Below are 25,453 nucleotides of genomic sequence, written 5' to 3'. Positions count from 1 at the left end.
GGGAAATATATTAAGGTATTAACTTGAGCAAGTGTGAGAAAATAGAAGACATTTATTCTGCCTTTGTGTATTCTTAAGATGAGATTTTTGTCTTTCTAGTATAGGTGGAATTCATCAGTCTGCCAGTTTTGAGGTCTCAGTGGTTCTGAGCAGGGAAAGTATGTTGCATAGAAATTCACTATGAAGAATTTTGCAGGTGGAATGGGGAGAAGAACACCTTGTGGACAGGGCAGAGCGGCTTTTGGATTCTCTGTTGAGAGAGGTAAAGAAAAGCTGAGTATAGCCACTCAGTTGCCCAGCCAGGATGTTAGCACTGGTGAGTTATTCCATAGGCAATTAGGAGAAATTTCTGAACCGCTAGCCCTTGTCCTTATGGGAGATTTCAACTTCCCAGACATCAACTGGGAATATCATACTACTGTGACAAGCAGGTCTTGGAAATTCTTGAAGTTTGTGGGAGATAACTTCTTGTCACAAGTACTCAGCCAACTAGGAAAGATGCCATCCTAGACTTGTGATTTGTGAATAGAGAAGGACTTGTGGGAGATTTGATGGTAGGTCACGGCTGTCTTGGCCGTAGTGATCATGCAATCGTTGAGTTTAAAATTTTCAGTGTAATGAGAAAAAAAGGACAGCAGAATTGCCACCCTGGACTTCAAAAAGCAAACTTCAAGCTATTCAGGGAGCTATTTAGCAGAGTACCCTGTGAATCTGTTTTTGAGAGCTTAGGAGGAGTACATGAGTGGTGGTCAGTTTTTAAGAACCACCTTTTAGAAACACAGAAGCAGGCAATTCCAGTGTGTCGTAAGTCAAGGAAGCAGGGCAGAAGACAAGCTTGGCTGAACAGGGAACTCCTTGTGGAGCTCAAGAGGAAAAATAAATTGTGTGATCTCTGGAAGCAAGGTCAGGCTTCGCAGGAAGATTACAGAGCTGTGGTTAGTATATGCAGGGAGAAGACATGAAAGGCCAAAGCTCAATTAGATTTGAAACTGGCCAGTGTTGTGTCAGTCAACAAGAAAGGCTTTTTAAAGTCTGTTAATAAATAGCAAGAGAAGGTCTAAAGAAAACATTGGATTGATATTTGTTGAAGATGGTCACCTGACTAATAGGGATGAAGAAAAAGCGGAGGCATTCAATGCTTTTATTGCCACAGTCTTTAATAATACTGGTAGACCTTGGGCTACCTGGTCCCCTGAGTTGGAGGACCCTGAGTGTGGGAATAGTGACTTTCCATTTGTGGACACTGAAATTGTAAGGGACCAGCTGTATCAGCTGAATGTTCACAAGTCCATGGGGCCTGATGGGATTCACCCCAGAGTACTGAAGGAGCTAGCAGATGTTATGGCAGGAGCCCTCTTGATCATCTACCAAAGGTCTTGGCAGTCTGGAGAGGTCCCTGCTGACTGGAAGCTAGGCAATGTTATTCCAATTTACAAGAAGGGCGTGAGGGAAGACCCAGAGAGCAAAATCTGTTTGTGTCCAGAAGTGTTTGGCACCAACTTTTCCTCTTGCACTTGATGTTTCATTGTCCATTTGATTGTACAAAGTTTGGCCCCCAAGCCATGCTCACAGTAGGTAGCAATGAATCCTTACTGAGCTCATGCTAGGTACTGTTAATTATACTCTTACAAGTGGCTTTTTCTGTGTCTCAGCTTCTGCTCTCAGGTACCTTCATGAGAACAGGATCATCCACAGAGACTTGAAACCAGAGAACATTGTGCTGCAACAAGGAGAGCAAAGGGTAAGCAGGAGCCAGGTGTGTCTGCCTGCACAGACAAGTAAGTGTAAGAGGAACATGCATGTGCTTCGTGCAGTTACAGTGGCCCCTCTGCAAGAGCACTCAACCCAGGATAACAGCTAGCTCAGATCTGTGTGTCAGATGAACAGTATTCTGTGTGCAGCTCAGATGAAAGGTTGTATTAGACTTCTGGTAACACCTGACATTTTGACTTCCAACTATTAAGGAAAGAACCAGACTGTACCGATTGACCAAAGATCTGAATTAGCTGGAGTAATGTCTCCAGCTCTGTGTGTATCAAGCCAATGACAACTTTACATACTTTGTGGTTTTAGGAATCTACAGGAGCCTCACATTTCCACTTCCATCTCTTCGGTGGCACCTTTCCTGCATACCTTGAAGAGCTGAACCTTTTCTTTCTCTGCTGTATGGTGTGCTTTTAACAGGACTTCTCTTTAGTGTTCTTATTCTCTGTTGTGTGTTTCAGTTAATACACAAAATCATTGACCTTGGTTATGCTAAGGAGTTGGATCAGGGTAGCCTATGCACATCCTTTGTTGGGACTCTACAGTACTTGGTAAGGAAGGAATTCAGCTAGAAGAGCAGCTACCACATTGCAGTGGGATAGAGTTAACTGTTATCAGGCTTTGGGCTGGGCTGAAGTACTTGTCCTGGTATTGGGTGCATTTGGGGTGCTGCAGCTAGCAAAGGTGACTGTTTTTTTGCTGACACTGGGTTTTCACAGTGTCTGCTAGCTGTGTCTGTTGTAAATAAGAAGCAGGAGTGCCAATAACCTCTGCTGTTCGCTCTGAGAGGATCTCGGAAGCTCGCGAGAGGCAGAGCGTTTGGCACTGTCTTTAATCTGTTGTACAAACGTTAATGAGCTCTTAAGGGATAGAGAGAGCTAAGAGATGGGTGGCTTTGTCTCATGTGCGTGTAAACTGTCTCAGGCTCCAGAGCTGCTGGAACAGCAGAAGTATACAGTGACGGTGGATTACTGGAGCTTTGGCACACTGGCCTTTGAGTGCATTACAGGCTTCCGACCATTCCTACCCAACTGGCAGCCGGTGCAATGGTGAGTGAGCTGGGGCCAGGTGATAAGAAGAGTGCATGCAATGCGACTGTTGTGTTTACAGGAAGCAGAAGTGTGGTCCCTTGATTCTTAGGGCAATATCCCTATGTTACTTGCCCTTATGGAGACCGACTCCCTTCACAGGAGTTTGACCTACCTGAGCAAGTTCAGTGTTCCTGATACTTGCTCTTTGGGATCAGGACTGACTCCTGCAGGGCAGGTAGTAGAAACCAAAGCAGCATCTGTGTTACATCTGTCAAGTGTAGCTTTAAGAGCCTACTAACATGCAGGCTGGGAAAGGCAGGTGATAATTTCACCATTGTACTTGCTTGAATTCATTAGGCATACAAAAGTGCGACAGAAGAGTGAGCTGGATATTGTCGTTTCAGAAGACTTATCTGGAGAAGTCAAATTTTCTAGCAGTTTACCCTGCCCAAACAATCTGAACAGGTGAGGACTACAAATCTGTTATGCTATGCCAGGGTAAAGTGTTTCTTCTGCAAAAGCACCAGGTTTATATTATATGCCTTACTATGTTAATCTGTGAATAAATTGAGTGCATGACACAAACAATGCTTGTGTCCCTTGTCAGACTTGTGTAGTTGTGAGTCTCTTATTTCTGCCTTCTAAACACTGCATTTGTGACTGGGGCAGGGTGCGGAGAAGTTGTTTGTCAGTCCTCCTGCAGAGACCAGGCCATATGGTGACTGCAAATGCACTTTTACCTCTTCTGATCCCCTTCTTGTTTTGGTCCTTCAGTGTTTTGGCTGGGAGGCTGGAGAAATGGCTGCAACTCATGTTAATGTGGCACCCACGGCAGAGAGGTACAGATCCTACGTATGGACCCAATGGGTGTTTCAAAGCTTTGGATGACATTTTGAACTTGAAGGTGAGCAATGGGTCCGTATTACCCTGAAAAGTTTTCCAGAGAGCAGTTGCCTGTTGTAGCCCATGGGAGAAGAGGCTTGCATCATAGATCTAGGAGGAGGAGCAGCACAGAATCTCATTTAGCTGCCTCCTAACAGTTAGTGACAGGTGCTTGCCTCTTGCTTATTTGAGGACAAATACTCCCTGAGCTTGTTGGGAGTGGCAAATAGCTTCTGTGTGTGCTTGGTTCCATATTCTGGTAGAGGATTCTGTGGCTGAAGCTGTTTAATTGCCATGTGGCCTCTCTTCCAGTTGATGGAGGACAAGGACTTTGGCATAATGTTATGAAGTAGCTGTGAAGTAACTTCTTGAGCCCTGCAAGTGCTTTGAACAGTTTATCAGTGGCCAATGTCTCAGTCTTGAGATCTCTGCTCAGACATGACCAATGTATCTTCAGCCCTTCTTATGTCACACTACTTTTCTTGTAGCTGCTTCATGTTTTGAACATGGTTACGGGAACTGTACACACCTACCCTGTGACAGAGGAGGAGACTCTGCAGTCTGTGAAAGCGAGGATCCAGTCAGATACAGGAATCCCAGAACAGGACCAGGAGCTACTGCAGGAAGCTGGACTTGCATTGTTTTCTCAGAAGTTGGCCACTAAACACATAGCTGATAGCAAGGTGAGTCTGAATACTCCCTTCCTTACTGTTGAGCGAATCAGCAGGCACTGCTCTCATTTTGGGAGCACAGCACTCCCTGCTATTCTGGCAGGCTTTTGTCATAGTAACCACACAGACCTAACAACCTTGCAGAATAGGCACCCTGTTGCCTTTGGTGTTCAGTCTTTGTTTGGCTGAGAAAGAACATTCTGTTTATGGTGTTACTGAGGCTTGCTTTTTCTGAGAACCTAGTTGGGTCTTTTGTCTTCTGCAGGTGAATGATACTGCAGCTGCAGACACAGACCTTCTCTTCCTCTTTGATAACCAGAAGGTTGCCTATGAGGCTCAGGTTGCCTTGCGTCCTCATCCGGAAAGTGTCGACTGCATCCGTAAGGACTTTCTCTAGTGTGAATGTGAGAGGTTGTCCGTGTTGAGAGGGCTGCCTGTGTTCTGTGGTCTGTTTCACGTGCAAAGAGTAGAGAGAACTGTTGCATATTGGGACCGAAGAAGCAGTAAAGTGGACTGGGAAGCAGTAAAATGGACTGGCATAGCATTCATTCAATTTGTCAAAATAACTGAGAAAAGGAAGTGTTTGATTTTTGATATACTGGGGAAGCTGCATAGAGGTTAGCCAACTGTAGGCTTTGCAAGAGGTAACATGCCCCTCAAAGGAATGATATTTTGGTCTGTTTTGTCATGTGATAACACTACTTTTAGGCTTCATGCTGATATGTACGTTTCCCTCCCCCCCCCGCTCTGTTTCCAGTTCAGGATCCAAAGAAGAATCTCCACTTTTTCCAGCTGCGGAAAGTGTGGGGTCAGATCTGGCACACAATCCGGATGCTGAAAGAGGACTGTAACCGGCTTCAGCAGGGGCAGCGAGCAGCCATGTACGGTGGCAGTTTCTCTAGAATATTTATCTCTGCCTTTTCTCCCTGGTGAAAGGGAAAGGACAGGAATGGGACCCTGTTGGAATGGGGAAGCCCATGAGTGGAGCCATTAACGATTAGTGAAAAGCTGAGTTCCATCCTCTGAGACAACTGCTTTTGTGCTCACTGATACACTCTGAAGTATCTACTTTTGATATAAGTGGAAGTCTGCATTTTTAGTTTGGGAGGGTAATAGGACCTTTCTTGTCCATGCAGGATGAATCTGTTGCGTTACAATAGTACCCTCTCGAAGATGAAGAATTCTATGGCCTCCCTTTCCCAGCAGCTGAAAGCAAAGCTGGACTTCTTTAAAACAAGCATCCAAATCGATCTGGAGAAGTATAAAGAGCAGATTGAATTTGGAATTAGTGAGTATAGCATCTGGCAAACAGAGGTCTTTTTATGCCTCTTATCCCCACAAAGTATCTACCTTTTCCTGTATGAACCTGAGAAAAGCAATCACTCTTCTTCCATTCCTGTAGCTTCTGAGAAGCTGCTCTTTGCCTGGAAAGAGATGGAGCAAGCTGTGGAACTTTGTGGGCGGGTATGTTTCTAAATCTAACTAGTTATCCTAAAGAAAAAGAGGCTTGTTTTTCTTTGGTTTTCCCCCCCCCCCCCCCCCCCATCATTGTCCTCCCTTAAATATAAACTTCCTGTGTCTGGGCTGATTCCAGATGTCACACTGCCTTGGTTTGCACCATTTTTGTCCATTGCCAGTACTTCATGAAGCTTGCTGTGTTTGTAAGGCTTAGGGGAAAATGGGAGATCTTGGAGAATGCAAGGAGATTTTGCAGTGGTTGTGCTAGGATGTCCTGCTAACCCAGTCCTGGAGCCAGGATAGCTGAAAAGAGGATACGGAACATAGGTTAAACTGAATGGGAAGGCAAATGATTAGATGATTGAACACAAGAATTTTAAGCATCAGTCTTGAATCTTGAAAAGGCAACAATTTCCCATTCTTGGTGCACATTCTGTACCTGCTCCTAGTAAGGCATTCAGCCTTTTGACACAAGACAGTGTAAACCCTGTAAGTAAAGCCAAGGACCATTGCTCCCAGATGAGTGAAATGTGACTAGTTGGTGTCTTATTCTTCTCCAACACTTGGTCGTGTTCTATTGGGAGGAGGCAGAGGGCAGAATGGCTGTCTAACAAGTGGCAGCTTCTGCATGTAAATGAGGTCAAGTCAAAAGTAGAATTTGGGGTGCCAGGAGAGGATGTGGTTGTGTGCTGAGGGAAAAGGGGAAAAGCAGTGATGGATAGGATGAGAGAAGAGATATGGAATAGCAGTACATTTACTACAAAGTCTGACCCTTCAGTGGCTCTTTGTCGCAGGCTGAATTTTTATTAAAAAATTCTTGAAAGTTGTTTTACCCCAGAGCACCAAGCTAATTTCCTTGAATTGAAATTACTCATATTCTCATTTGTCTTTGTCCAAGACTGTGGTTTCCATCTTGCCGATGTGTTTAGAAATATGAATGAGAAAGGAAGAGCCAGTGTGAGTGGTAGTGTCTCTTAGTATGAAGCTATCCCATTGCTTATGTTCCGCCCTGCTTTCAGGAGGATGATGTGGATCAGCTAGTGAAGAGGATGATGGCCCTGCAGACAGACATTGTGGACCTGCAGAGAAGCCCACTAGGTCGTAAACAAGGAGGAACACTGGAGGATTTGTGAGTTGAACTACCTTGAACTTCAGATGCAGGACTATTGCGAGCTAAGCTTATTCACTACAGGACAATGAAAGTGCTACCCTTCAGCCCAAATTATGGGGGACTGGGAGGACTTTAAGACAGTTTTTGATTCCTTACCTGTCATAGGTCTGAAATGGCAGACTGGTATATAAAAGATTTGAGTTCTTGAACTACTTGTTCGTAATTTAGGTTCTAGAGAAGTCCTTTGTGTTCTGTGCCTTTTTCTTCTAGAGAAGAACAAGCCAGAGAGCTGTACCGGAGATTGAGAGAGAAGCCAAGAGGTAAAAGACATTTTTAGCTCAAGGTCAGCTTGCTTGGTGTGGATAGTAACTTTGGAGATGCAGCAAGAAGCACTGAGAAAACTTTCTCTGCATTCTAGGCCTGCCCGTATGCTAGCTGCACATGGACTCTACTGGACTTGCCTTTTTTTGGAGAGGGGAGTCAGGGAGTCAATTTTAAACTAGGCCAGCCTTGCTTTCTTGGTGCCTTCTGAGCTCTTCTTGAAACTCCTCTGGAGCTCTTCTCAGAGCAAGCTGTTGCTGCAAGCATATGCTGCTGCTTCTGTGTAGGAAGGATGAAAGACATATCTGTTCCTTTGAGCAGCTATACAGCCCCAAGGCATTAGACCCAACCTACCAACTCTGCTTTCCAATTCTCATCGTTTTGAAGAAGGTGGCGGCTAAAATCCAGTGCAGTTCATTCCACTCAAACTTGCATGCCCTGAACTTGGGATGTTTCAGGATTGAAGCAGCAGTGGAAACAAGCCACTAAGAATCTTCTCACCCTGTCCTATAAGCCTACCTTTCTGTGTAATATTCTTGACTCTCATTCCAGATCAGAGGACAAGCGGTGACAGCCAAGAAATAGTACGACTGCTCCTACAGGCAATCCAGACCTTTGAAAAAAAAGTCCGAGTCATTTATGCTCAGCTCAGGTGAGCTTTGTAGAGTCAGCTTCTGTTGAGAGTCGAGAGAAATCATTTTCTCTTTCAGCAAGAGGTTTTGTTCTAGAGGTTTAAAAACCAGTGTGTACAGCTAATGAGATCTGAGTGTTACAGGAAATAAGAAACTTCAGAAACATTCCCCTACTGCAGTTGCCCATGTGTGATCTGTGGTGTTTTGTTTTTTTTTTAATAGTAAAACTGTAGTTTGCAAGCAGAAGGCACTGGAATTGTTCCCCAAAGTGGAGAAAGTGATGAATCTGATGAATGAAGATGAGGAAACGGTTGTTAGGCTTCAGGAGAAACGACAGAAAGAACTGTGGAACTTGCTGAAAATTGCTTGTGTAAGTAAAATAAGAACTTCACTTTAACCTGAAAATATGGTTTGTAGCACACGTTACTGAAATAATTAATAGTAAATTTAGTATGTCCTATGGTTCTTTTCTCTGTTATTTTCAATTAGTATTAAAGCCAAGTTCCAGGCTGTCTCATACTCCTGGCTGCTGGAAATTAGTGGAAATAATTGCAGTCTGAATCTTCTGTGTTTTCTTCAGAGTAAAGTACGTGGTCCTGTTACTGGCAGTCCAGAGAGCATGAACACGTCACGTCTTGGTAGCCCTGGTCAGCTGCTGCTGCAGGTACCTTCTGGAACCTACAATTTATCAGAATCTGTCAGGAAAAGGTGAGGCAAAGTCTGGAGTTCTGTAGCTGCTACTGCTAGCACTACAAAGCCTGGGGCTCCTGCTTTGTGAAATAATAACACACAGGCTTTCTCACATTTTATGCTTTGTGTTCAGCTTCCATTGTCAGCACTCCTACCTACCTAGCAGCTGGACTTCCTGGGGCTTGTGAATCTTCCTTATGAAAAACAGGGAATAATGTATAGCTTCACTTGCCCCTGCCTCCATGATAAAGGGTTTGTTTTATCTGGAATGGTTGGGCTCACTTGAAGTACACTGCCAACAGGAGTTGTTGGAGCATTGTTATGATAGTAGCTGAGCTATATCATAAAGGAGACACTGCTATAACCAAGCACCTGTAGTTCTGGCTTGCTTAAATGAACTGGGTCACCAGTTGGAATGACAGACTTGGTTTGTTTATTTGTATCCTTTAGTACATAGGCTGTTCTTCAACTTTTTCTCTAGCAACAGTGACTTCACATAGTAAGAACCCAACTCCAACTTGGAACATGCTTCCTTTCCCCTGTCCCAGTAAATCTGGGGATGCCACTGACTTTCCCAGTTGCAGTATGGATTACTAGCTTAGCTGACTGGTAAAGGTTAATATTCTTCAGTGCTCTGCAGCATACCTCCTAGAAATATTTCTTAAAGGTAGAGTCAGCATCTCTTTAAACAAAACTGCCATGGAAAATAATTGTGTCGTAATTGTCCCTTTCAGTGAGGAGCTACTGCTGGAATCACAGAAACTCTGTAGCCAACTAGAAAATGTGATGCATGACACAATGAAGGATCAGGAGCAGAGCTTCATGGTAACATATTTGATATTTTATAAAGGGACTGGGGAAGCTCATGGCTTCAAACTTCTGCTTGTGTAACTTTGCCACCAGTAAGTAATGTGGCTAATAGAAATCTGCATATTACTCTCTTGGACAAGGAGAGAGTAGGAGTTGTAGGAGATACAAAACACTCATTCCCCGACTTGAACTGCTGGCTGACATGTTCCCTGCTCGCTGAGAATGGGTGCCGGGCGCTGGGGACTTAAGTTGTGCTGAACAATAAAGGACAGGGGAAGGTGGTTGGCTGTTCTACAAAAATACTGCAAAATTGCACTCTTAAAATTGGGATGATCTTGTGGTGGCAATACATTGGTGGGCAGGGATGCTTATTTAATGAAGCAGAATATTGAAAAGATAGTAAAATATTAGAGAAAATAACAGTAGGTTAAGGGTTTCCTTTATGGCAGTTGTATGGTTCATCATAAAACTACATTGACCAACTTGTTCACAGTAAAATTTTTAAATCTTTTAAATTGCTTCCCCTTTACTCGAGAAATCTCAACTGCCAGCTAGCATTGAACTTTGTCGTTTTAACTGTTTATTCTTCAGGCTTTAGATTGGAGCTGGCTGCAGCTTCAGGTAGAAGAAACAAACAGTCCAGAACAAACACAGATGTAAAATCACTTCGGTTGCCTCTGAAGACATGCTGCTTCAGGAAGCCAACTGTGAAAAGCTGCTGCCTTGGAGAAGGGAAGTTCAAGAGCCTCCTTCTACTGTCACCTACTGCTTATGTGATACAGATGGCCTAGCTTTTAGTATCCACCTTCTGGACACTTTTTTTCACAAAGATACAGTAGGAAATGCCTGTTCTAACTGCTTGGAAAAAGTTCTTAATCGTGCCTTAAGACAGCAGATATTCTTATTCTCTGTCCTGATGTATCTTCCCTTAGGCATCACATGTGGTTGTTTTGCTGCCTTTTAGGCTTTTTAATGAACAATGGACAACGCATGCAATCAGCTTGCACAGTCACTGATAGATGTCACCTTCCTCATGTACTTGAACTGTGAACTTAATTTCTTAACTTTGCTGATTTGCACTTTTTTCCTTAAGTGTAACGGTTGTACCTACCTAATACTTGTTTCCTATATGGGAACGAAATTATCTAAAACATGTAAACTTTTGGTTTGCTCTTTTTGATACCCTCAATAACATTTTAATGAAAAAGCTGCTTTCACTGTGCAGGTCTCTAAAACACGAGAGATGTAAGGATGTTATCCTAGAGACCGCAGACAAGGAAATCTTCAGTGTACACATATAGTTTAACAAAGCAGTTGCAGATTATCTATTAACCATGCTTGAAGTTGCACCAAAAAAAACCCCAAAACCCCACAGCGGGGTGAGAGACAAGACACACCAACATTATGTTCCAACTGTGGCCACTTTATTTCATTTTGATGTAACCCCAAATTTCCACTACAGTACAGACACCACCTTTTATAAAAGGTTGTGAAGTATAGGACATGCAGGATGCAATACAATAATGGGGAGAGGTGGGATTTCTCTTCTGTTTCTAGGAACAGATTTAAAATATGGGAAACTGAAGTGAAATGTGGCACAAACATCACAACTTCCATGCATGCCTTCAAGTATCTTCCTTTGATGTGCTGGCACTCTCTGGACTTCAGTGTTGGGTTAAAATGATTCTTTGGAAGAGTAGAAAGTTCACACTTCTTGAAATTTCAGAGTAAGATTAAGGCCGAAACACACTGGGTACACTTTTCCTTCATCTTCCAGAGCACCACCTGTTGTTTTACTTAAAGCTGCATTAAGCTTCCAGCTCAAATCCCAGACCAACTTTGTGACCTCCAGCACTGAAATTCTTGCCATCAACCAAGCCTGAGAGGGTCAGCTTTACACCTAGGAAAGCAAGTAATGAGACCTTTCATACACTGATATCCCTGTACAATGCCCTCCCTCAAGTACTTGAGCCTCACTAATGTGTCTTGGTTGCTATAGGAACTTCTGTACGTACACATGCTTTACTTCTATGAGCCTATGTAAGATTTCTAGCTAATTCGTTTATCTGTTTTGTTCTAGAGATAGCAGTAAAATAACTCATAGTGGAGTACTGATACTATTTGCTGCTACCAGTTAGACTTACTTACCGGGTCGGAGGGCATGAGTGTAACCAATTCCAATCAGGCTGGCATTATTCACTTTAGCCTACAGGAAAAAAGAAACCACAGTATTTATACGCTGTGTATAAATATTCAGACAGGATTGTCCCAGTGCCCTGAGAAGGTGGGTTATGCATTAAGTCTTTCAGCTACTTGTAGACTAACCTCTAGCAGAGGTGTATTCCAATCTTTTCCTTTTGTCCTCAAGAGTTTCCAGCTTAAGCTGTAACAGGCTTAAGTAATAGTTCCAATCTTTCCCTCAAACTGTAACCCATTATGCCTACATAAAATGCCACCCTGTCCTTCACTGCTCCCAGCATTGTCTCTTTATATCCTTTAAAGGGCTAGTTACTACAGTCCCTTAGTAGCCAATGAAGTCTGTCTTGTTAACAGACTCCTGTTCACAAATTGCTTAGTAGTGATTTTTTTTTTAATGAGCAATAAATATATGAATATGCAAACCCATTTTTGCATTACTAAGTTTTAAGGTGTTTACCGTAGTATTTCCCACCTTTAATTGTGGCTGAATTGTCCTGGAACTAATTCTTGTTTTGAAGCGTAACAAATGCTTGCTACTTCAGTTCTTAGTGTTAGAACATACACAGTTACTTTTATTCACTGTCACTTCCCCGTCTCCTGAACCTCTCTTTGTCACTATTTAAACCTTTTTTTGTCCCTAACATTTCTGCAAGAATTTGCAAGCATCAGTAACAACACTTATCTCTGGACCTGGGCTGACTTTCAAGGGTTAACTAATTGTTAGGAGAAGGCTGTAATCTCAGCTGAACTTCCATCATTTTACTATAGTACAGTTTTACATTATGCATTAGATAAGAATTAGAGAATTAAAAGGACACTGCATCCTCTCATGACCTCTTGAAAACACATTTTGCATAGGCTCCAAGCACACTAGTCTGACTAGTGGCTATTTCACCATGGGCAAAAGCGTGCTTTAGTTTTTTTTTAATCGTTTCACCAATATGACCTGTGAGGTCCCAATTTAAATTTGAACCACAGCAAACTGTGTGTTCTGTTATCTACCATGCTTTCTCAGTAACTATTTAAAGCAACTGCTTCATACCACAAATTTTCAGTATTTAAGGGAGCTTGAAATACTTGTTCCTGTAACAAAATTCTTACCACAATGGAAGTCTTCTCATCCAGTTGGTACTTAGCAGCAATACCAAAACGTGTGTTGTTACTGCCAGCAGTCCATGCAAGATTGACTGATGTCTCAACCTTGTTATTAACCTTCTGATAAATAGACCCACCAAACTCGGTGCCATCATTCCTGTTTGTAATAGATGCAAGTGTGTCAAGCCTTGCCTTGTTTAGTAATAGTAACTCTTTAGATTAACCCTGCCCCACAATCATTTGATCATTATCTCTTAAAATGAACCAAGAGCTCTAATACTTCTCCAGACCCATGCTCATCTACTTCCTAGCTGGACCTGGCAGACTCCTGCTCACATTTTTTACCCGAAACATAAGTTTTGCTTGCAGAATGGAACAAGACTTTCCACCAGCTGAGACCTATGGTTTGAGGTTCTGACAAAAAAACACCCAGATAACCTGCTTGCTTGTCTTAAGAAAGCAAGCCTCTGATAATGCCTAAAGGGACAAATCCAGAAGGACATTTAAGTCAGTTACGGGAATGTTGAGGCTGAAAACAATGTTATTGCATGGCAGTTGTTTAAATACACCATCTTCAAAGACTCTCAGAGCATCTGAATGCCAAGACTAGAGCTACACTGTGATGACAGCTGGAAACACTCAAGCACAACGCAACACACACCTCTCTCCTCCACCTCAGGCATTTCTGAGCCAGAAGCTCTCTGTCTGGTAATGAGGGGGGGAAGGTACAGTAGCTTAATTGAAGGCTCTTTTATCTAGCACCAAAATAGAAGTTGAAGTTTACAGATTTTAATTCCAAATTAACATTATAAAGTGCCTTTACGCCACTACCTTATATACACAAACCCCAAAATTACCCTGAAACAAGGTCTCAAAAGACAGCCAAGGGTTGGAAAGTTGGCCCTGCTTTAGCTGTACTGAAGATGAAAACACCAAATCTAAATTATTTTGAAACAAATCAGCATCCCCTTCCATCCAGCCACCTTTCACCTAACTCTGTTAGTGCTCACTATTCATCTAGTTTGGCTCCTCTGATAATGTTTTTCTAGGCTCAGATAGTACTTACACATTAGTGTGCAGCTGAAAGTCTCCTGCCTTATATCCCAAGGCAAAGTTATTTTGCGAAAGCTTAGACTTGGCTGTATCAAAAGCCATCTGGTAGCCAGCAAGCCAGCCTTCATAGCCCAACACTGCCCAGCCATAGATGGTTGGTCCAGAGAGATCAATGTCTATGTTGCAGCCTAGATTTACATATTCTCTTTTGTAGGAGGTCTTCAACTTCCCACTCTTCTTCCTGCAGAGAGAAACATGCCATTTTATCCCTGGTAGTATACAAGTATGTATTATATGTAGTTTTATTCATGTATGTATGTCCCTTAAGGCCATACTGTAATGCCTACTCAAAACTTAATGTTAACAGCTGCTGAAGAGGGCATGGGATAAGGGTAATATTGGTATTACGTATATTTACGTGGTGCCGCTTTTTCCTCCACAATCTTAAACTCCTTAACATCCTCAAGAAGCAAAAAAAGACAAAAGCATTTCTGCTTAATGCTCTAAGAATCATCAGGTTTCAAATTTTGTTCTCCACAATTGAGTACAATGCATTATGGCATCATCGGTTTCTTTCAGGAGCATCCATGATATCCCACACTGATAGCTGGCCTTTCTGTCCTTCAGTGACTTTTTGTTTGCTGGGTTCTCCACTGCTCCTTCATGTGCAGTGCTTGGTTTCCTTCCTTCTTCACTGCTGGATACCAGTCTCCTCTATCGAAAAAATGAATTTCCTCATCCTCCAGACATCATCCGCTTAGTCAGCCTTTTTCTGTCCCTGTGGAGAAGCCTCTTCCTCTCTCTCCAGTGCGTCTTTGTGCTCATTTTGCTATCAATTCAAACTTAACATAACCGAGACAAAATTTTATCAGTTCCTTAATCCTCTCCCCAACCTCCTTTCTCTCCCACTGAAGACAGAGCAGAACACCATGCTGCCTGTAACTCATCCCAGGCCTGGGGTCTCATTTTTGACTTAGCTTCCAATTTCTTACATCCAAGCAATATTTCAAACTCTGATTTTTCTGATAGGCTTTCCCCAACAGTAAAGAAATAGCAGTAATTTTTTACAAAGCAGTCTCAAGCTTTGTGCGTTATCCAGACATAAAACACCTCTCCTTTGCTCTATAACCTACCAAAAATAATTCTATGATAAATGAAAAAGACAAAAGAGTACTACTCCACTGCCTATCATAATAGCTATGCAATTCTACATCATTCAGTTGTGCATAGACATCTGCCCAAAAGCATCAGGAAAAAAATAAATTTTTCTTTGTGTTCTTAAGGCACTGTGCTGACAGCAGCAGGACTGTCAACACCATGACAAAGATGGTACAAGTTAAATGGTCCATGTAAGACCTAGCTGTTTAAGGGGAGAGTTACAAAAATATAATACCTACTGCAAAACGACAAATTTGCCAATGGCCAAAAAGCTGAAGAATCATTTTTAGCAGACCTTGTCCTTCTCAGCCCGGTATTATCCATTGCCTTCAAATTCTACAGCGCCTGCAGAATATTCTGCAGTAAATTTTGAGCATTTACACAATGACCAGAATAAGCATTTCTAATTCAAAGTTACAGGGAAATTCTAGCACTCCTTAGATAAAGTTAACAGAAAATATTTACCCTGTGTTTGGTACAAATGTAGTGTCAAGAGCCACCTTCAATCCTTCAGCCAACTGCAAAGAAAAACAGAGACATCTGCTCAGAACTCTGCTGAAACGTTATATTCCACTACTGTAGCTTTACTTCCTGTCTAAAGAGAAGACAAAACACAACCATAATGTCTCCCACATATTTTACAACAAAATCTGAAGATGCTGTATGATGAGGGATTAAAATTTGGACTTTTTCTCCCCACAATGAGGCCCTGTAACAGCACACACTTTGTAGATACATTACTACAGGAAGATTTCAAATCTAGTGTTGACAAGAAAATTGAGAAACTATGCTAAAGAAAGAAAACTGTTCGGTTCATGTTTGGTTATTCCCTATAGTTCCGACAATCCACGCAGTAGCTCAAGAATCTCTCTCAGAATCTACAGGTATTCTTTTAAGACACAGTACTACTTCACAGGCCAAACCATCTACCTGCCTCAGCTTTCCCACCCTTTTTTGAGCTGGACAGCATTTTCTGTTTTAAAGCACAGGTAAAAATGCAAAACTGTAACTACAAAAATTGATGGCCTTACACGGTGGAGGGCATCATAGAACTTTTACCAACTTTGGCACCATTACCTTACGCTTCAGGCACTAAGTGAAAGGCATAAAGCTACTACTCTGAAAAAGAATTGCGTGTTTTGAGAGTGCTGTATGCTAGCAATCCTTTGTGTAAGCAATGCCAAGCTGCCAACACTAACCTTTCTCTTCAACCTTCTAAAATATATCCAATCTCAAGGCAGCCAAACTTAAGTCCTTATGTATTAGAGCATTTAAAACTAGGAGACCCCTCTTTTGCTTCCCCTGCATGACTGCAGCCGTGACAGTTCTACATAGCTAGCGTGCGTCTTTAAACAAAAACTCCTATTTGGAGTGGATAATAGTGATGTTCATTCAACCAGCTAGCTAATTTTGCATTCCCATAACTGCAGTAACTCGTCATTACGTAGCAGCAAGTGCTGTGGGAATGCTTGCACCCCCCACCCCCAAAATTCATGACGCGCTCTCTCAGTTTGTGCATTCTGCAAATATACATAACTTCTTTCTTTTTAGTACTCCAGATAGTTTTGTGCAACTTTCACTCTTCAGTGTTTTCTGCTCCGCTCAAGACTTTCTCATACCAGTTGCAGAAACATTTTCAGGGTATCTACTTCCTCTTACCTGATCCTCCATGGAAACTTCTGTTCCCAATGTGTTGTCTGTGTTCCACTTCTGGGTGAATGTAAGTCCATATTCTTTGATCTTATATTTGGTCTCTAGACTGCCTGAAGCCTTGCCTGTGTCTGTGTTGGAAGAACCAGCTGCAGCGAATTCCTGCCAAGAGCATAATACAAGTTTCAGCATTCTGGTATTTAATTACATTCAGTTTTTCCACTTGTTGAGTGCCAGCACTCACACTTGCTACCCTTAGACCTTTTGACAGAATCCTCAAAATCATCCTCCTCTTCCCTATCCCCACCAAAAATAATTATTTCTGCATCACAAAATGCTACTCCTTTTGGCATCTCTGTTCTGGGTATTTCCTTTATTGAGGTGTGCTGATAGAGCCCTGGAACTTGCTTAGGTTGGAAAAAGCACTATTACACAAAGACCTGACATCTTCACTTACTTTTCATCTGCATCGTGATTTGATTACCTGCTTCCCCCTTCTAATTTTTACAGGACTTTTTTCCTAACTTATCCACCAACCTCCCCCACACCAAAAAACCCTTTTTCTGCCATCTTTTTTCTGCTTCAAAGCGGCAATTGTTATTTCAACATTCCACAACTTGCTCTGCACCTTCACATGGATCCATACCCAAATACAAAAAGATACTCGCTTGGGATACAAAGCTGCTTGTATCCTTGGATTTTTCTTCACAATCTCCTCTAATTCCCTTGATCACCTTACCAGCAGTGTCCCAGTTGTACAAGAAATAGCAACCACTGTAGTCCTTCTGGAAATCCACTCTCCCTTAAGAAATGCAATCCTACATCCAACTTACTCTGCTAGATGAATAGCAACAAAAAAACCCCACTGATTTTTCTCTCGTTTCTCCAAACATCTCGTGTGTTTCTTCCTCTTCATTCTTTTTTCTTTTTCCACCTTTCAGCAGTGAAAATGTCTGCTGGAGAATGGTCATTGATGCTTTTCACACTGACTACTGCACCCTAACATTGTTGTTCATGCTACCCTTTATACTGTTGTCACTTAAGACTCTTCATATACCATGCTGATGACCTTAGCACCTCCTCCCTCAACCTAAGTTCTCTGTCATTACCTCAGCCAGCTACTACACTTTAGAAGGTCACCCCTTTGTAAGGCATCTTAAAATTGTAGAGCTTTTTTCCTTCACAACATCAGAAAATAACCTGACCCCAGTGGCACCTTGACATCAGGCTGGTCCTTCACTGACTAGTGTAACTGAACCAACAACTTTGAATTTTGTATAATATGTATTTTGTAACATGCTGTCCTATGCTGTTTGGGTAGTCCCCCACACATCAGAGGTTCCTGTTATTCAGGGGACTTGAAGTCTCAATAAATATCTCTCCTCCTGGAACAACTCAGAGGTAGCCTACTCAGTGTTTCATGCAGAACAGAGTATAAAGGAATGAGTAGGCATATTTTCACAGTAGTAAGCTCAAGGTGTACAAGCTAGGTTTTAAGAAGCATCTGAGAACTGATCTCATTTGTTGTCTTCATCTCTCAAACATTTTCCTTGAAGAAGGATAATTAATCTGCCATTACATTTCCAAGTTACACCTCTTTTGAAGTTTAAATATTGAAAGATCCAGTGCTTAAGAGATGGCAGTATCCATGTATCCATTGCCAACACATCCAAGCTTTGACTTTCCAGATCTGTTTCATTCTAGGACAGTATTCCTGGATGCTGTGTACATTACTTTCACAATTCTGGACTTTGCAGAGTGTACAAAAACCGTCTTTAAATGGTTTTGAAGTGCCAGGGAAGTACACCCAGGTAACATTCCTTACACACCAGCGGGGGAAGACACTCAAGCTAATACACTACTACAACAGCACAGCAGTTTTATAACACAAAAATACGTGATGCAAATCAGGATGTATTAGGCTATCCTTTAAGACATAACTGCTACACACTGCTCTGATGTCACTTCCACAAATTCAGTGTAAAGACATCTCAAACCTGCACCAGAATTCTGAAGTAACTTTCTTCTGATCTTAGGGCAGGTAACCGATTAAAAAGGCTTGATTTGATTCTCAGACCAAGCAGAAGAAAGATTGTAAAATGCTTTTCTCACAGCCAAAGGAAAAAAAAAACCAACCCTGTGCTGTCATATGATCAAAAGCCAAAGGATTTTGCCAGGTGTCAGAACTCGATCTGCTTCTGGAAGTAGAAGGCACACAGTCAGCATCTGCTACTGTCAGTCTTCAACTGTCTAAACTAGAGACGTCTCATCAAACCATCTAGTGTAGAAGCAATTCTTCAATTTTTTGTAGCTGAAAATCAAACTCATTCTGGCTCCATGTCACACTCCAGTCTGAATCAGCAGTCACGCTCAGCTTCTCACTGACCTTCTAGTTTATGGTGGCTGGCGTCTTCAGAAACACCATGCACTTACTAGGCCAAACCACTTGCAATCTATGAAACAATTATAACCAATAGACACTACCACTGTTGTTTTCTAAGCCCACAGAAAAAACACCCAAAACATTTCTGTATCATAACAATTAGAGGTACTATTACTACCCAAGTACGAATTAGATCTCACACGTTGTTCCTGACATCGTCTCCATCCCCAAAATCTCATTTTGTTGCAGCAGAATGCTCATTAGAAACACTAACAAGCACAAAACCTGAAGTAACAGACAACTCTATCAATCTTGTTGTCCCTCCTGTGGTTTTTACAGTGTTCTTATTGTGTATTATTGGACAAAGATTGCAAATGGCTTTATATACATTGATCATACAGCAGATTAAGGGCTATGGACACAGTCAAACTTCATGATGGGGATGATAACATGACTAAAAACAATGGAACAGTTTATAAATGACAGTAGGCACCACAGAAAACCTCACTAGACAAAGCAATAAAGAACCAACATGCCAAAACAGTCACTATTCTTACCAGCTGGATAAACATCCAACACGAAAGTTGCATGGAAAAGGAAAAGCCCATTTTAAAACTTAATACAGTTGCTCATGTACCGTCACATTCAGAAGACAGCATAATTAATCATTAGCGTATTATTTGAGAATCAAAACTTCCAGACGGGAAAACTATGCATATCGTGAGGTGTCAGTAACTGGTAGCAGTCATAGTATAGAGACCACATAGTTCCTCGTGCCTACATGTTCCTGGTGCACAATGCAAGTAATCCATCAAAAGCTCAATTGAGACAGAATACAGTAATACAGAAGAAATTACTTACACCATTTGAATGATAAGAATGCAAGAGGAGGAAGGAGCTAAGGCAAATATGGTTATGAAGTAGGCTGAAAAGCAGCACGGCTTGTCAACCACAACAGCATCAAGTGGTAGCACACACAGAACTGAGACTCAGTGTAGGAGTAAGCTTATCTAGTAAACAATATATGCCTGTAGTTAAAGACCAAAATTATGAAACCCATTCCTGGTTTTGCCAGCCCTCCTGAAAATCATGAGGAAGCTCCGCTTCTCCATCATTAAAGTGGGGATCATGGTATTTTCTAGTTACCTGAAGTGCTAAAGCTTAATTAACATCTGTAAAACGTTCTCAAATTCTACATAAAGGGTACTGCAGGAGGACTATTTAAATCTTGCATTGTAAGCACAGTGGAGATGAGTGAAAATGAAGTTAAGTTAAACTGTGGCTCTTATTTGCCCCTTGGCCTTTTGGGTAAAAAGCCAGTCTGGACTCAAAATCCTATAAAAAACAACAACAGCAGAGAAACTCAATTGCATTCATAAGCAGAAATGAGAGCTATTTAGGGTGAAGAAACTCTTATGTTTGGGATGTGGGAATGGGAACGGGGAGGAAAGCCCCATGTCCACAACAAAATGTGTGAAAATTCTTGCACGCTGCAGGAAAAGAAGTACCACTACGTCAGTTCCACACCATTATAGAAATACCTCAGGCCGCTACAGGTTTTAAAATGAGAACTGAAAGAGAGAAGCAATACCTGCTAGCAAGTTATTACCACCAACCAGTTCAGGAATTTGTCCTTCCATTGCAATGCTGGTGATGTTGAAAGCCCTCAACACTTACCACACCACTGGAAGACTTAGTCTTCAACTCTAACTTGACCATTCCAAATCCTGAAAATAGAAGAGCATACAGCATCTGCTTCACCGCAATATACAAGCAAGGCTTATTTCCAACACACCCAAAGTACAGCAGGTAGGGTACACTGACCTGAAACAACCTACTTGCATGTTTCAACAGCTGTCGATCTTATTGAGGAATGATTGAAGGAATTTTGACAATTCAAAGTGGGTGGCCTCATAACTTATCATCATAATTGTCACCCATCATCAAGTACCTCCACCTTCTGTAGCTACCTGCAGTCTGGGACCAATCAGTACGGTCACCATTTCTTCTGATTTACTCAATTTCCTTTTATATTTCTGATTGCAGGGCAGGAATTTTTCTTTTCCCCTTCTCCAAGAAAAATATGTTTCAACTTACTTCAAGCAATGCCATATACAGAGATACTATTCCTTTCTTCCTTTTCTCTCTAATCTGCTATGAATCTAGGGAAATACCTGGCCCTTGCACAGAGTAGAAAAGCCTGAAACAACTGACACTAAAGCAGGGAACTTGAGTTAATTTTAGCAAAGCCTGAACTCTAGGGTGGCAGAGACCAGACCAGAATGGTTTTTAATTTTAGCATATGGATTTGGGATACAAATGCAATTTTTATCACACTCACAAAACTAGATAAAAAATGTCAACACTTTTAGTACTGCTCCCAGAAAAGGGTCTAATATCAGTATTTATCCACTTAAATTCTTTGAAGAGGAATGCAAACATTGTGAAATTATTTCCACTATGGCTATGACAATAGGCTATTCTGATTAACATGAAGATCATTCTACCTCAGGAACCTGTTTGTTGCCATATATGGTCTCCTATGGGAATCTATGTGAATCTGACTGATTTAATGCCTCTAAATACAAAAACTAGAAGGTAAAAAATGCAGCATTCTTCAGAGACTTCCCTGGAGTGCATCTTAAGGTCGAACTCATAACTTTCCCCTCTAACTCTTTGCCTACTGCAGCATTTTCATTGATACATGTCTAAAGTTCAAATTCAGAAGGGGCTAGATGCTCCAGGCCTCTGCTGAATTCCTACCCAAAGGTATTTAGGGGATCTCTGGGGTACTAATGTTTTTATTGTCATTTTCAAGATGCCTAAGAAAAAAAAAAAAGAAAGGTTATTAAACCACAGTCATGTTACTTACCATATCCCTTGTTGAAGACATCCCTGGCAGACTTTCCCAAGTCACTGTATGATGGTGGGACAGCCATGGATCTGAAACGTAGTGGAAGCTGTAAGAATCTTAGGTTTAACAGCATAAAAGCTAAATTATATCCAAAGCATTTATAAACGTCTATGACTAGTACCCTCTGTGTACTTCACTGATACTGAAGTGCAAGACCTTTGAAGAACGTTCACAAAAGCCATCCTCACATCAGCGTTGCTTCATCAGAAACAAACTTCAATTCAAAGAAGTTATGGAAGCCAATCCATTATTTGAAATCACTAAACCCCAGGAACAGTATTACGTTCAACTACATATGTAGGCCTCACATTCTTACATTGCAAAAAGAGCTCACGGGAGCCTTAATCCCTGTTCTGATAATGGACAGGACCCTTCCTGAAAGGGACCCCAAGTGGCAAAGCCACGTCAGCACTGAACAATCCCAAAGGAAAAGATATCCGACTTCCCTGTGCACTTGTGACTCCTTAGAAAGTTTTTTCAGAGATTTGTAAAATATAAAAAGATATCTCTGTACCCTGTCCAGTAGCCACCAGTGAGTATTTCTGTACTGTGTATACACAGCAGTAAAAACTACATTTTCTAATACAGGTAACTGTTACAACTACTTTGGAGGGCAAAACTCTGAAGGACAGGCTTGTGATATTACAGCTTACATGACATATTTAATGTTAGTTACCACAATTTAGGGATTTTGCATCCAAAAATCCACATTAAAAGAAGTAGGAAAACTCTTCCCAGTGGAAAATTAGTCTTCCCCTTCTAGAATAAGTTTGCATAAACATAAAGGCACACCTGCTCCAACAAGAAAAGCTATCAAAGATGATGCTTTTGTTTGATTTTAAGCATAACTCTTTGCCACTTAATCCTTCCTACAGCTGACGTGTTTGTTGATAGTCTCTGCAACACCTGACGCCTGAAATCCCTGATCCCCCATTTGTTACTTATACTGTACTGAAAGACTAATCTAAAAAGTAATAACGCAAGCAAAACACGTAAAAATCCCTAAAGTCATCACTTCTCTTCCACTATTTTAATTGCTTATCGGTGTACTCGGTCCCTCTGTCACAAATGCAACAGTATCTGCACTAAGCAGTTAAGTCCTGTTTTCAGATAGCTAGCCCTTTCCTAAAACGAAACACTTGGGCAATTTACATCCCACAGTAGACAAAACGCTCTGTGTTCAGTGACTTAATAACTAACCTGCACTATGTGTCTATCAATACACGGACTGGATGATCCTTATGGGCTCCTTCCAACTTGACATATTCTATGATTCTATGAATATATATCTGTGGGTTTACAGGATCTAAAATAGCTGGACGTGACTGCAGATTCCCTATCTGAAGATTAGTACGTAAAACAGGTACTTCTCAAAATTACTATGCAAAAAGGCCTTTTTACCTGTCAAACATGAAGGGGAAAATTACAATTATTGAATCTTTAAACTGATGAAAGAGCAACAGAATGTGCACTTTTGTGACAGCATAGTTTAAATTACTACAACAGTTTTAGCAACACAGCTATGGAGCAGAGCATATCCTTCTTTTAAAATGTTGGTTTTTGACACAAATCTCTCAATTCAGAAGTTTCAGCTCACACTTTAAAATTGGGGTTTGGGGTTTTTTTTGTTGGTTTGGGTTTTTTTGAGGGGAGGGGAGGTGTTTGTTTGGTTTGGTTTTTTTTAATAGGTTTATAAGATTAGTTCAGCCCGCTGATTTCAAAAGCTTAGTAACTCCAGTTTTTGGAGCAAGGCTGATACTTTGACATTTTGATATGGTGATACTCTACATATGCAGTAACTGCCTAACATACTCTTGAACCTCAAACACTTTTTTCCAGCAAAAACCAATACGAAAGATAACTCCCTGCATAAGAATTCATGCAAAACACAAGCAGATTTTTTGCAAAAATGCTCCCTGGTCACAGCTGGCTTTCAGGTAACTGTCCAGCTGTTGAAAACATGACAGGAATACTCCATAATCATATGGATTTGTAGCTGGCCTCCAAACCACATAATCTGTTTTCAGTCAGAAGTTTGACAATGATCAGCAGTAAGCCACAACACATTTTCCAGAGTTGGGACTGACCTATTCAGAGTTTAGAAGACATGAGTCTACTCTACCTTTCAAATTACAGAGAGATGTTATATCAAACAAAAGCAAGATCTTAGATAGCACTCCCCCTCCAGTTTTGGAAAACATGCCACACCCTGACCTCTTCCATGCTTTGCCAGCTATCTCTCAAATCTTTCTACCTCCCTGCACAGAAGGGCATGTGCTTTAGACAGACAAATGACAACAGAGTTGACCACCAAGTAGTCTCGAGGCTCACCTCGCCAGCTTCACGGAAAATGCTTCAAGTAGAGGAGGACTTTACCATCCCGTTCAGCACCTTCCCAATCTAAACCTTACCCTTTTGGCTGGTACCCTGTTCTGTTTACACCTCATTTTCATAAGGCTATTGAGACATCTTGAATCTTGTGAGCCCGTTCGCTTGCCTAACATATCTCCCCCCTTTACACTATATGGCTGTATTTTCTGTATTCTATGTGTTTTAATGTATTCGTTAAATACTATGCGAGTATTTAAAAGGTATTCTAAGAAAAAGAAAAAGAAAAAAGATTCTTCAGGCTAGCTCATGCTGAGATACATAAATTCTTTGCTAATAACAAGCAGCTCTACTTCATCATACAATCATAGATCGGTTTGGGTGGGAAGGGACCTTAAAGACCATCTAGTTCCAACTGCCCCGCCTTCTTGCCTGCTTGCAAGCCAGAATTGTTCCACAGTTCCACAACTATTAATACTAAATTTGAATTGGTCTCCAAATGCGACGACAACAGCTGACAAAACACAACGTAAAGTGGAAAAGAAACATTAAGCCGGAGATCTAAAACTAAGCCACAGTACTTGTTTTAAGCACCTTGTTTTCAAACAAAGCCTCCTTAATCTCGTGCTTTGATTTTTTTTCTCCCGCAACAATGAAATTAGCACAAGAACCACAGGAGAAAAATCTATCAAGGAATAAAAGGCTGGGGGCAACCGATGCTTGAGATACAGCGCGTGGTACGCCAGCGTCCGTATATAAACTGCAAAAAAACACCACCGAAGTAGAAATTTCAGTGAAGAAATACAGATGAGCACACCCACTCCGGTGTATGGAACAACTGCGCTTCGAGACACCGGCTCCGTTTTCACCGACCGGTTCCGCGGTGGCGCCGCCCGTGACGGCCGTCACGCACCCTTCGGCGGCGGCGGCGCCGCCGGGGAGCGGCGGTACCGGCTGCACGGCCACGGCCACGGCACGAGAGCGCGGGCACACGAGAGCGCGGGCGCGGCCTCCTCCCCGTCCGTTACTGACGCGCGTTACGCAACGGATAACGGACGGCGGGGCCCGGCCGGGCGCCCTCCTCCTCTCCTCAGCGAAACGGCGGCGCCGTGGGGGAGGCTCGGTCGCTGCCGACCCCAGCTGTTCGCGCTTCCCAACCGAGAAACCGGAGCGCTGCCACAGACCCACCCACCGCCGCGGCCCGCGCCTCGGGGTCATCGCCTCAGCAGAAGACGAACGCCCGGCGCCCCCTCGGGGCTCCGGCCCACCGCAAGGTGACTCGAGGGACGCCCGCCTCGGCCCC

General features: G+C 42.1%; 3 protein-coding genes across 5 annotated transcripts in view; 1 reads left to right on the top strand and 2 right to left on the bottom strand.

Annotated features, from left to right (window-relative positions):
• Window positions 1–10,682, top strand: part of IKBKB (inhibitor of kappa light polypeptide gene enhancer in B-cells, kinase beta) — a 13,453-nt gene extending 2,771 nt beyond the window's left edge. Inside the window, exons 5-21 of the mRNA XM_010562714.1 lie at window positions 1,653–1,741; window positions 2,226–2,315; window positions 2,689–2,813; window positions 3,153–3,260; window positions 3,570–3,699; window positions 4,166–4,360; window positions 4,614–4,728; window positions 5,106–5,229; window positions 5,485–5,636; window positions 5,751–5,812; window positions 6,826–6,935; window positions 7,188–7,237; window positions 7,791–7,890; window positions 8,093–8,240; window positions 8,451–8,578; window positions 9,295–9,385; window positions 9,962–10,682. Of these exons, the coding sequence (XP_010561016.1) occupies window positions 1,653–1,741; window positions 2,226–2,315; window positions 2,689–2,813; window positions 3,153–3,260; window positions 3,570–3,699; window positions 4,166–4,360; window positions 4,614–4,728; window positions 5,106–5,229; window positions 5,485–5,636; window positions 5,751–5,812; window positions 6,826–6,935; window positions 7,188–7,237; window positions 7,791–7,890; window positions 8,093–8,240; window positions 8,451–8,578; window positions 9,295–9,385; window positions 9,962–10,030 (1,886 nt within the window). The 3' untranslated portion in view covers window positions 10,031–10,682. The remainder of the gene's footprint in view (window positions 1–1,652; window positions 1,742–2,225; window positions 2,316–2,688; window positions 2,814–3,152; window positions 3,261–3,569; window positions 3,700–4,165; window positions 4,361–4,613; window positions 4,729–5,105; window positions 5,230–5,484; window positions 5,637–5,750; window positions 5,813–6,825; window positions 6,936–7,187; window positions 7,238–7,790; window positions 7,891–8,092; window positions 8,241–8,450; window positions 8,579–9,294; window positions 9,386–9,961) is intronic.
• A 93-nt stretch (window positions 10,683–10,775) lies between these two features.
• Window positions 10,776–25,453, bottom strand: part of VDAC3 (voltage-dependent anion channel 3) — a 14,779-nt gene continuing 101 nt past the window's right edge. For 2 of the 3 annotated variants that reach the window (XM_010562717.1, XM_010562718.1), the window contains exons 2-9: window positions 21,781–21,851; window positions 20,586–20,635; window positions 16,535–16,687; window positions 15,341–15,393; window positions 13,731–13,958; window positions 12,671–12,821; window positions 11,519–11,576; window positions 10,776–11,270 (exon numbers count right to left, since the gene is read on the bottom strand). In XM_010562717.1, coding sequence (XP_010561019.1) covers window positions 11,179–11,270; window positions 11,519–11,576; window positions 12,671–12,821; window positions 13,731–13,958; window positions 15,341–15,393; window positions 16,535–16,687; window positions 20,586–20,635; window positions 21,781–21,847 — 852 coding nt within the window. In that variant the 5' untranslated portion in view covers window positions 21,848–21,851 and the 3' untranslated portion in view covers window positions 10,776–11,178. Of the gene's footprint in view, window positions 11,271–11,518; window positions 11,577–12,670; window positions 12,822–13,730; window positions 13,959–15,340; window positions 15,394–16,534; window positions 16,688–19,465; window positions 19,469–20,585; window positions 20,636–21,780; window positions 21,852–25,453 lie in introns of all 3 variants that reach the window. The other variant, XM_010562715.1, reaches the window with a different exon arrangement.
• POLB (polymerase (DNA directed), beta) overlaps window positions 17,482–25,453 on the bottom strand; it is a 25,505-nt gene continuing 17,533 nt past the window's right edge. Inside the window, exons 15-16 of the transcript XR_774066.1 lie at window positions 21,781–21,851; window positions 17,482–20,635 (exon numbers count right to left, since the gene is read on the bottom strand). The gene's annotated coding sequence lies outside the window, so the exon portion shown is untranslated. The remainder of the gene's footprint in view (window positions 20,636–21,780; window positions 21,852–25,453) is intronic.

Source organism: Haliaeetus leucocephalus, unplaced genomic scaffold (assembly GCF_000737465.1).
Source record: "Haliaeetus leucocephalus isolate CR32 unplaced genomic scaffold, Haliaeetus_leucocephalus-4.0 Scaffold162, whole genome shotgun sequence".
Classification (NCBI taxonomy): Eukaryota; Metazoa; Chordata; class Aves; order Accipitriformes; family Accipitridae; genus Haliaeetus; species Haliaeetus leucocephalus.
Note: the sequence above shows the minus strand (reverse complement) of the source record. Positions and strands in the feature narration are given on the sequence as shown.